The sequence below is a fragment of the Oreochromis aureus genome, linkage group 3, assembly GCF_013358895.1.
Source record: "Oreochromis aureus strain Israel breed Guangdong linkage group 3, ZZ_aureus, whole genome shotgun sequence".
Lineage (NCBI taxonomy): Eukaryota > Metazoa > Chordata > Actinopteri > Cichliformes > Cichlidae > Oreochromis > Oreochromis aureus.
Window position 1 is genome coordinate 49,272,664 of NC_052944.1, and position 11,272 is coordinate 49,283,935.

An 11,272-nucleotide genomic window follows, 5' to 3' on the forward strand; every position below is an offset into this window, starting at 1 on the left:
CACGTCATAGACACCTCACCCTCACTACTGGAACTTCAACATTATGCACTCCATACTGTACATTAATGCCACTGTTTTGCACATACCTACCTCTGTATATTTTATATTTTATATATCTTATTTTATTGTTTACTCTATTTCATTTGTAAAACATGTATATACACACTCACACACACACACACACACACACACACGTAGAAAAACATATTTAGTACACACATTCAGTAATGTATATACCTTTATATATGGTACATATATTTATTACTTTTTAGATTAACCATTTTTATATTTTGCTTGTTGCACGTTATTGTATTTTGCACAACTCTGTTGCTTGTGAAGCTCGCACACAAGAATTTCACTCGCATGTACTGTACCAGTGTACCTGCACATGTGACGTGACAATAAAGGTGATTTGATTTGAAGGTGTGATGTGTGAAGTCTCGAAACTGTCAGCTTTTTTTATAGTTTTTTTTTTTATAGTTATAAAAATATCCTAATGTACTGATCTATGATCTGAATTATACCATTGACTGACTGAGGCTAACAGTTACACAATCATACCAAAACTCTGTCTTGATAGTTTCCACTTTCTCTTTTGTATCAGACATACTGAGACACTATTTGGGATAAATAATGAAAACAATTTATTCAGTTTAGAGGTTTACACATCACATCATTATAGTCAAAGAGCCTGTTTCACGCTAAACTGGCAACACTGGCAGCTGAAGAATGTATATTTTAAAATAATTTAAGACGCATGCCCGCTAAATTTCCTAATAAGCAACTTGCTAAAGACACATTAACAGCAAGGAGGATGTTTGCTGAGAGAGAAGTGTGTGGCTCTTAAAAGAGCCTTTGTTTTTGGTGAAGCTGAGCGCTTTGCGTTTACTTGGCCTTGACGGGCTTCTCGGTCTTCTTGGGCAGCAGCACAGCCTGGATGTTGGGCAGCACACCACCCTGAGCGATGGTGACTCCCCCAAGGAGCTTGTTGAGCTCCTCGTCGTTGCGCACGGCCAGCTGCAGGTGACGTGGGATGATGCGAGTCTTCTTGTTATCGCGGGCTGCGTTGCCAGCCAGCTCCAGGATCTCAGCGGTCAGGTACTCGAGCACAGCTGCCAGGTAAACGGGGGCGCCGGCTCCCACACGCTCCGCATAGTTGCCTTTGCGCAGCAGCCTGTGGACACGACCCACGGGGAACTGAAGCCCGGCACGGGATGAGCGAGTCTTAGCCTTTGCTCTGGCTTTGCCTCCGGTCTTGCCACGCCCACTCATTTTCACAGGTTCTTTTCTTCGTAGTACCGAGACTAAGAGAAAATGTGGCCCGATCTGCTCAAAGCCTCGCTTATATTTCCGCAGAGCGCGCGCAGCTTCGTCACGCACCAATCGCAGAGAGGCTTACGGCAGCGCGCAAATTCAATGCACTTTTCTCCAATGAGCGGCACACACCGAGGCGGGGCGGTGCTCCTCTGAACGGTGCTGAGCACCACGTGCAGCCCCTCACCAATCACGAGCCGGAGCGGCACCGCGTCACAGCCAGTCACAGACTTTAAGAGCAGCGAGTCTCCTCTGTTTGCTACATTTTATGCTGTTAGCAAAGTAAAAGGCAAAGAGAGAAAAAATGGCAAGAACCAAGCAGACCGCTCGCAAGTCTACTGGCGGCAAAGCCCCCAGGAAGCAGCTGGCCACCAAGGCCGCTCGTAAGAGCGCCCCGGCCACCGGAGGCGTCAAGAAGCCCCATCGTTATAGGCCCGGTACCGTGGCTCTGCGCGAGATCCGTCGTTACCAGAAATCCACCGAGCTGCTCATCCGCAAGCTGCCCTTCCAGCGCCTGGTCCGCGAGATCGCTCAGGACTTCAAGACCGACCTGCGCTTCCAGAGCTCTGCCGTCATGGCTCTGCAGGAGGCCAGCGAGGCTTACCTGGTCGGACTCTTCGAGGACACCAACCTGTGCGCCATCCACGCCAAGAGGGTCACCATCATGCCCAAAGACATCCAGCTGGCTCGCCGCATCCGCGGAGAGAGAGCTTAAGCTACACGCTCTCCTACCAACAACGGCTCTTTTCAGAGCCAACTCACTCACACCAAGAGCTCCTTTCTTACAGTTACATCATTATTATGCTCACACTTTAATCTTCATGCTATTTGTATACTAGAAACTACAGTTGGCATGAAGGTGGAATTCACTGACTTCAGTTATAAAAATTCTAAATTAATTTTTGGCATGAATTGTTGTATGCTAAAGTCTCTTTACTTACTCACTTATTTTTTTTTTAATTTTTTTTTTTTTTCCCAAGCTCATCACATTGGAGTGCTTTGTGCTAGGCTATATGATAGTCCCTGTGCTCTCAAGTACCTTTGGTAAATTCCTATTGTTTAAATGTGATCGAAAATACTATAGACATGTCAGTAAGTCTAACATGAATCTGTATGGTTTTATTTTTTGTTTTTTTTTAAGTTTATCTTTCAGGTGCTTTCTTTTTTCCTTCCCAAAAATACATTATTTAACATTTTTACACAATTCTTTAAAGTAACTGTAAGGGTGGAAACACAGTATCAGTCCTGCTCTGCTGGTAATGATCCAGTACATATAACAGTGCTGCTGTCTATACTGTCAATAGCTGGTTTGACCTTCTCACCTCTAACACTAAGAACCCCATGTGACAAATATGGCCAATGTGATTAGCTGTGCCTATCAGGGAGCTATGCTAGGCTACAGGCTATGCTAGGCTTTGGCCCACATCAGTCTAAAATTGTATGTAACCATGAATAACGTGTTTTGGAAACTAACTGCACAACAGGCAGCACTATTACTTATCTCAGTCTCAGAGTAACATTTCTAATTTTGATCGAAACTGTCAGAGAAAACGGAGCCTCGAGCAAGCCAGGATATTAGTTTACAGAGGCTGTTAAAATTATGTCTAACGTTAAAATGTTGGTGACACAATAATTTCATCCTAATGGTACTGACATATTCATAGGGTTCATTTTTGAGACAAAATATCATGAGGTAGTCATGATTTTGCAAATATTCCACCTTGTAGTGCAGTTTGCACAAATTGTTTTAAAAATGCACTCACCCTACAAACATTACTGATGAGTCAAGATCTGCACAAAGTGACAGAAACACTGAAGCAGCTACACATTTTATTCTTATTGTCATGTATGTCCTATTTGTCAGGTGACAGAAGAACCAACACAAAGCTCAGAGAGTAATGGTGATACAAGGTCACAGGTGAAATTGGATGATGACTTGTTGGTTCATTACTGTATCTGAAGCACATGTGTGACTGCATGTATTTGGAATGTCTCGCTGTTATTTATCAGGTGATAGAGGCAGCTCTGCCATGTTGTAGCTCAGAGGTGAAGAGGCGAGGTCACAGGTGACTGATGATGATTCGGTGCTATAGATTAACTAGTATTTATTATCATAACAATTGTTAGGCTGCTTTTAGTCATCCCAGTATCCTCAGCTGAGGCTGAAAGAAGCTTCAGTGCTCTCACAAGACTAAAAACATGGCTCAGGTCAACAATGACACAATGAGATTAAACAATGTTGCTGTGTGCCATGTCCACCAGGAGACACTGGACAGTATAGATGTAAAACAAATATGCCAGCAGTTTATCTCAGTTAACGAGAGGAGAAGGCATGTGTTTGGCTCCTTCACATAGTGGACATTGAGTTGTTGTGTGGGGCACCAGTAGTGCTGTAACAGTAGTTCATGTTTAGAATAAAAAGTCCCAGCTCACTGAGTTGATCGGGGCAATAGTGTGCCTAAAATGTTGCATCATTTTGCTGAGAGCTCTTTTACTGTGTGGTAATCTTAGATGAGTAGTTTTATGGACAAAAACCAGCAGGTCATTCAGTGTTCCCTTAGTGCTAATGTGTAAGAGATGTTGGTGTACTATAAGTGAAGTAATGTTGTTAAGTCCTTAAAGTCATATTCTTTAATTGTCATGACTGTATTTTTATTTTTGTATGATACCTGATTTATATGGCAGTAAACTAAAGTCTAAAATTCTAAAAATACTATACTAAAATACTAAAATCCAGCGACTGTCCTCACCCAACTAACAGCTCTTTTAAGAGCCACTCACAACCTCTGAGAGTACACTTGCTTAAAGTAATGAAACTAAGGCTACGTTCACACTGCAGGCGAAAGCGCATCAAATCCGATTTTTTTGACCCTATGCGACCCATATCCGATCATGGTATGACAGTGTGAACGGCACAAATCCGATATTTTCAAATCCGATCTGGGTCACTTTCGTATGTGGTACTGAATCCGATACATATCCGATGTTTTAGAAAGCGACTGCTGTTTGAATGGTCATGTCGCATTAAATCCATCTTTTACGTCACTGACACAAGACAGACGCCAATTATCAGCGCCGGAGAAGACATCGTGAACGCTTCCTGTCCATCCAGTGTAGATGTCAGTGAAACTGTTGGGAAGACAACGTTGGAGAAACGTGAACATTTTATTTGTACTGTATAATCTGCAGATTCTGACAGAAATCTGCAACTATCCTTTGAAGCACCGCTCCTCTAAAACAGCAATAAGGATCATTATTAGGTTATCTACATTATCACGTAAATAACAAAAAAACTTAAAGCAAAATTGGGAAACGTAAAGTCCGAAGTCTTTATATTAAGGCCCATCAGTCAAACAATATTGTTTGCTCTGGGTCTAAACAGAGCGTGTTGTGTGTGACGTCTTCTTTTGCACATGCGGGCCGCTTTGAGCGTTCACACTAGAGCGCGTTTGCTGTCGCATTTTATTTGTAGTGTGAACAAGCAGACAAAAAAATTGGATTTGATCAAAAAATCAGAATTGAGCATTAAGACCTGCAGTGTGAACGTAGCCTAAATCTTTAATCCATAGGTGTCAAACTCATGTTCACACTAGAACTGAAGTGGGCCAGCCCTGTTAGTCTATCAGTGTGTGCAACACATTTAGCTGTTTTACTGCATGAAGACAAATCTGACTGACTTAAATTGTAAAGTTATTACCCAGACTTTTTTTCATAAAGTTGCTGTAAAAACAGAAATCTGTGTAGTAAGAGCATAAACATTGTCTCATTGTTTGTTCCTTAAAGTACTTGCACTAAAACTTAAAAACAAGACAGCTGAGTAGATTAAAGAGGTTCAGACTTATAATTATAAATCTCTACAAACTCTCGTTTAGGTCTGAGATTCATTTAGACCGACAGCGAGCCACAGCTGTGTGCTACATGCAAACACGCTTTGTGTATGGTGTATTTCCTGTCATTCTGTAAATGTGGTCTTTCTTAAAGGGTTTTTTTTTTTTTTTACCTGGAAGCATGTTGAATAAACGTAGACAACCTGGCAAAACTTGTTTGTGATGTGCGTTGTTCCATCACAGAGCATTTACAGTTACAGCCTTCGATACTGTGTTTGCACTTTAAACAGATGTTGCATTTCAAATGCATAAGATGTAGGTACCAAAAACATCTGCTAGATAATGTTCCTTTTATGTAGGTTATGTCAGGATTTTAAGGCAAGGCAAGTCTATTTATATAGCACAATTCAACAACAAGGTGATTGAAGTGATTCAAAGTGCTTTGAAGACTGTTCTCTACACTCCCGCTGTAAGGGAGTAATTAAACAAGTTATTGATCAGGTCTGTAACAGCTGAAGATCAGTTTGTGGCTGAATTAATTACTTTAAGTCTGTAATGTGTGCTTTTCAACACCTTCTTCTCTTATATGATGAGTTAAAGTATGTTTTGAATGTTAGTTGGTGGGGAGATGCTGGCATGTTTTTCACTAAAATTTTCATAAGTTTCTGCTGAAAAGATGTCTAATAATTAAAAAAAAAAAAAAAAAAAAAAAAAAAGGAAACCTACACACCCACCATCACCCCAGAACAAAGCTCTTACAGTGAAGTGTGTGGCTCTTAAAAGAGCCGTTTGATGGATCAGGCCAAATGAGTTTAACCGCCGAAGCCGTACAGAGTGCGGCCCTGCCTCTTCAGAGCGTACACCACATCCATGGCGGTCACGGTCTTCCTCTTGGCGTGCTCAGTGTAGGTGACGGCGTCACGGATGACGTTCTCCAGGAACACCTTCAACACTCCACGAGTCTCCTCGTAGATCAGACCGGAGATGCGCTTCACTCCGCCACGGCGAGCCAGACGGCGGATGGCGGGTTTGGTGATGCCCTGGATGTTATCACGGAGAACTTTACGGTGACGCTTAGCACCTCCTTTGCCGAGTCCCTTGCCACCCTTGCTTTTTTTCTTTTTCTCTATACCCAACTTGTAAAACTCAGCTGGGAGACCATCTAGACCTGGAGTTTTATTGTTATTTAGTTGCTCAATAGCAACTGCAACCTCTTCTTTTCTTATCACCCCAAGAAGTGGATCAAAAACAGAAGGTTCAAGAGGTTCAATAACATTTAACAATGATTTTAAAGCATTGCTGTCTGAAGGTAATGCCGAAAACATGGAAGCGCATTGTTCTTTGACTGCGTGTCTTTTCTCACTCTCATTGAGGGTTAATTTTCCTCTTCCATCCTTAATGGAGGGGATAAAGTTTCTACCACGTCTCCTCTGACCAGAAACCCCTTCCACTCATGGTTATAGTTTCTTTCTTGAACGAACAAAGTCGAATGAATCCCAAACCCCACGGAACCGTGTTATTATGTGTGCTCGGCGGACGTAAAAGAAAACAGACGGTTCACTGGACGGCTCGAAGCTCAGTGGCTCCGCCCACTCTTCTATTCTCTGAATGTGGAAACGCTGTTTGTTAAGGGAGGCTCACACCAAACCGCAACTTTTAACCTCAGCTTTGAATTTAGGACTTGAAAAAGGAGTATTATGTGACTCTTTCTATTTTGGTCTGATGTGTTTATTATATAAAAAGGTGACAAGTTTTGACAATTATGAGCGTTTATTAAATTCAGGTAAAAGTCAAGTCAAGTCAAGTTGGCTTTATTGTCACTTCAACCATATACAGTTTGTACACAGTGAAACGAAACAACGTTCCTCCAGGACCAAGGTGCTACATGCAACATAAATTTACAACATAAATTAACAGAAAAACACTAAACTAGCTAACTAAGAAGCCTAGTTAGCTGGCTAGCAGAGACAAGACAGACTAACCTAACATAAATTACAACATAAATTAACAAAAACTAACTATCTAAGGAAGACTTTTTTTTTTTTTGTTAACAGACAGCAGACAACAAAGTGCACGTGCAAATGTGCAAACAAGAGCAATAAAGTGACAGTGTGACAAAAAAAACACAACGTAACATAATAATAAGGTTTTGTGGTGATGAGTTGAGGTAGTGGAGGAACAGTAAACATTCCTTAGTGTAGCAGCAAAAATTAGGAAGTAAAGAAGTTAGTGCAAAAAGTCCAGCAATAATATTGTGCAAAAGAGCATTTACAGGTTGGTGTGTACGATAGTTTGGTGGTGTAGGTCAGTGTGTTTGCGCTTGTGTTGATTAGTCAGTCCAGTCTCAATGTTTTGAGGTAGTTGAGTTAAGCTGAGTGATAGTGTGTGTGTGTGTGCGCGCGTGTGTGTGTGTTTATCAGTCCAGTCCCTTTTTGTTGAGGAGACGGATGGCTTGTGGAAAAAAGCTGTTGCACAGTCTGGATGTGTGTGCCCGAATGCTTCGGTACCTTTTTCCAGATGGCAGGAGTGTGAAGAGTGTGTGAGAGGGGTGTGTCCAATCAGCCACAATGCTGGTGGCTTTGCGGATGCAGCGTGTGGTGTAGATGTCCTCAATAGAGGGGAGAGAGACCCCGATGATCTTCTCTGCTGTTCCCACTATCCGCTGTAGGGTCTTGCGGTCCGATATGGCACAGTTCCCAAACCAGACAGTGATGCAGCCGCTCAGGATGCTCTCGATGCTCTCGAAAAGCAACAGCATCCCCCAACTGTAGCTTCTTGTCTCCTTTTATGACAGGCGGACCCCCAGTGTCCATAAATTCCTTTCCCTCTACACAATTACACACACTCTCAAGCCGAGAGCTAAGCCAAATGAAACAGACAGACAAATCCTTTCCTATTCCTCTGATCTACTGCTGGAGCCTCTCATCTAAGCAAATTTAACACATTATACTCTAATGATTATTTTCTTGTATTTACAGCATACAGATGTATTGTAGAATGATTTGGGGTTTAGATTATTACAGTCAGACACTAACAGACATTAACAGGGAAAGTGTCATGGTGTGGGTGAGTGCTGTTTTTTTTCCACAGAGCTGGTGGTTCCACCTCTGGGTGGAGTTGCTGCATTCCTGCCTGTATCCACACTTGTTGGCAATTAAGGTGCTGATAGTTAAGACCAGTGCTCACCACTACTCATTGCCAGATCTTCAGCTAACCTCAGTTAGTGCAGATTATCATGCATATTGAAACCTGTCATAGTGATATTCTCTGCTCACCTTATGTTTCTTTGCTCACAGTCATCCAGCCGACCTTTAAGCTCAAATTCCGACATTACTCACCTTCATTCTGATGCTGGTTTTTCTGGCTTTTCCACCTCAGCTCATGCTAGCTTCATCTACCTGCAGATCATCACTAGCTGGAACCCTCATTCAATCCCATTCACCAGTGCCTCCGTGTGTGATCTGCATTTGAGTCCGTTTGTCTGGTTCAGCTTTCAGACGTGACCAAAAGCCCCCCCTTCTCTAAGGAACGGGGGTGGGGGGGTTGTCTCTGCACTAATTATGGTACGATAAGGTACAAAAAGATATTTAAACACAGGAGTCACCATAAGTGCACGTGGCACCAGGACACCCTAGGTCACATGTTGATGATCAGGTTAGTAAACGTATCATCAGATTTCCGGCCGTATGTTCTGGACACTCGAGTGATGAGAGGTGCTAAGCTGTCAAAAGATCCCCACCTGGGGTGAGATAAATCAGTCAGCGTGGGAGGACACTGGACAGACCTAAATGTATAATGATGGTGTGTCGGGAATACTTAGTAGAGGCATCTTCAACTCTCACCTACGGCAGAGCTTTGACAGGAGTCTGTGTGAGACTGGGGACATTGAGACTGAATGGACCATGTTCAGCACCTTCATCACTGAAGCTGCATTGAGCTGTGGCTGTAAGATGGTTGGTGCCTTTTTCTTTTGCTTTGTTGTGTAGTGTCATCATGCTTTTGTGAGAGTTTGCCCTTTTTGTAGGGTGGCTACAGTCCGGCTTTCCCCTACAACCGAACAAAAAACATGGACGACCTAATAGCTTACAAAAAGTGAAGCCAATCTATATCGCCACTCTGTGTCTCGCTGCAGCATGGGTTAAAAACCTGCCTTCTTCATGATAGCAGATGGGACTGGGGCCAGACTAAAGTAAAAAATTCTCAGATAAATTTTCCTAAAGATTTTTTCATTCATTATCAGCAGTTCTCATGATGCTGATTTGTCCTCAAGGGCTCTCCTTTATCATATGTTTGATTCTAATTACTACCATAATGCTGTTAAATTGGGCTGTGACGCCAGCTTTAACTGGCAGCTGCAGTCACAGAGAAACTTGAGTCTCTCTGTTTGGGAATAGCAGATTGAGCGGGGACGCTGAGAGGAGGTCCAGTGTTTATGTTACAAAACCACGACCGACTGTTTCAACCTGACAGCCTGAGGTGTTCTTCAGTAAACTGGACTGAATATGTGCAAACAGCAGCATCTTTTCTGTCTCTTGCCACATCTGTAAGGACAGTAACACCAATTTGTTTGTTGTTTTTTAAAGCCTCCACTGCAGTAACCCCTCATTAATAATTAACTATGGATTCAAACAGCAAAGCCCAATATTTATGTGCTGAAACCAATTACAGCCATTTGGCAGCTTAAGTTCAAAGTTATGTTTAATTTTTCCACTGATGATTGTTTTTAGAACTGACTCTGTGTTTATTTATTTATTTATTTTACTGAGTTTTTATTAAATACTCAGGTTAAAAAAACAGTCTATGAACGATACCTCATTAAGAATCGTTCAAAGTTACATGTGCAGTACTCTGTACAGCTTACAGCCTTAGAGAGGAATCACTTCAAGGATTAACCCTTTGAGGTTCACACCAAGAAAACTGCAATTTAAGAAATATTTCTTTGCATTGTTTATTCCTTTAGAACAACAGCAACAAAGTTTAGATATTTTTTTCAACCAACTCTATAGTTTTTTTAAACATAGTCCTCTACCAAACAGTAGAGATTTTCATTCATGGCAAAACTCAGAATACAAAAAATATTTTTTTTAAAGTTTAATAAAACTGTTATAAACTTCTGTAACTTCGCAGCAGAGTACACTGAACAGATAAAAGAGAGTTGTAGTGGTACAGAACCCAGTGCCACTGAGATTTAGAGGCGTTAGATTTCCTTTATGTCTGGCGATATGCAACAAAGCACTGCTGGTGGGCATTCTTCACAGAAACACTTTGCACTTCTGACAATTTCACCTTGACACCAGGGGCGGATCTAGAAGGGTGGCATGGGGTGGCAAGTGCCACCCTAAAATCATCCCTTGCCACCCCAAGTGCCACCCCAGTTTTGCATATGACAGTGTTGTTTATTAAAATAAGATAGTATTAACAGATTGAGCGTAGTTACAGTCAACAGTGAATATAAATGCTAAAACTGAATATATTGGATAGTGTCCCCCCCCCCGCACCATTAACAAATGGTTCAGCCCATAGCAGGACCGGCTTTTTTCTTGTTTTCAGTAGCAAGCGATGCTTATGATTGTGCCAGAGCACATTTTGAACAACACCATGGGAATTTCGGATTTTACACAGGTGGTTGGATGTTACACTCTGGAAATGGAAGGAAGGTGAGTGTTATTAACCGTCTGTGGTCCACAGACACGCTGCACCTCCAAATCACATGACTATGTTAAGTTGACATAGCAAAAAAGCTGCAGCCACGCTGAGTCTCTATTTCAGCCCACATTGAAAGTTCAGACTTCAAAGTTTTTAAATTTTAATTACAGGCCAGTAAATCCAGAGTTATGATAATATATATAAGCCACGCTTTTTACTAAATACTGTCGTCACGTTTTTGTGTGTGTGTGTGTTTTAAGCGTTTTCTAAGGACAGCGTGAAAACAGTAAAGAAAAGAAAAAAAGCCACCTCTTTGCTATCGGTGGAAAAATGTACCATGTCGACCAATTCAAAAAAGTCAACATGTGGGATTTGGTTGTTTAGGAAGAGGGAAAAGTTTTGGGAGTGACGGCAGCGAGACAGAGCGAGCCAGTGAGAGAGGGAGAGACAGAGAGAGAGAGAGAGTTTTTAGATGTGGGAGATTT

At 42.0% G+C, this 11,272-nt stretch overlaps 3 protein-coding genes across 3 annotated transcripts; 1 reads left to right on the forward strand and 2 right to left on the reverse strand.

Annotated features, from left to right (window-relative positions):
• Nucleotides 1-659: 659 nt before the first annotated feature.
• On the reverse strand, nucleotides 660-1,310 carry LOC120439483 (histone H2A). The gene has a single exon (XM_039610539.1). The coding sequence runs from the start codon at nucleotides 1,270-1,272 to the stop codon at nucleotides 886-888; it is 387 nt and encodes a 128-aa protein (XP_039466473.1). The 5' UTR covers nucleotides 1,273-1,310; the 3' UTR covers nucleotides 660-885.
• Nucleotides 1,311-1,598: 288 nt separating this feature from the next.
• Nucleotides 1,599-2,059, forward strand: LOC116318753 (histone H3). Its single transcript, XM_031737874.2, has one exon. It carries the CDS (start codon nucleotides 1,619-1,621, stop codon nucleotides 2,027-2,029), a length of 411 nt encoding a protein of 136 aa, XP_031593734.1. The 5' UTR covers nucleotides 1,599-1,618; the 3' UTR covers nucleotides 2,030-2,059.
• Nucleotides 2,060-5,936: 3,877 nt separating this feature from the next.
• On the reverse strand, nucleotides 5,937-6,612 carry LOC116328959 (histone H4). Its single transcript, XM_039610545.1, has 2 exons — nucleotides 6,583-6,612; nucleotides 5,937-6,251 (listed from the first exon to the last, which is right to left on the reverse strand). Exons 1-2 carry the CDS (start codon nucleotides 6,594-6,596, stop codon nucleotides 5,954-5,956), a joined length of 312 nt encoding a protein of 103 aa, XP_039466479.1. The 5' UTR covers nucleotides 6,597-6,612; the 3' UTR covers nucleotides 5,937-5,953.
• Between the last annotated feature and the right edge of the window lie 4,660 nt (nucleotides 6,613-11,272).

Excerpts from the sequence above, each read along its gene's own strand:
- LOC120439483 (XM_039610539.1), bottom strand. The coding sequence starts at position 1,272 with ATGAGTGGGCGTGGCAAGACCGGAGGCAAAGCCAGAGCAAAGGCTAAG.
- LOC116318753 (XM_031737874.2), top strand. The coding sequence starts at position 1,619 with ATGGCAAGAACCAAGCAGACCGCTCGCAAGTCTACTGGCGGCAAAGCC.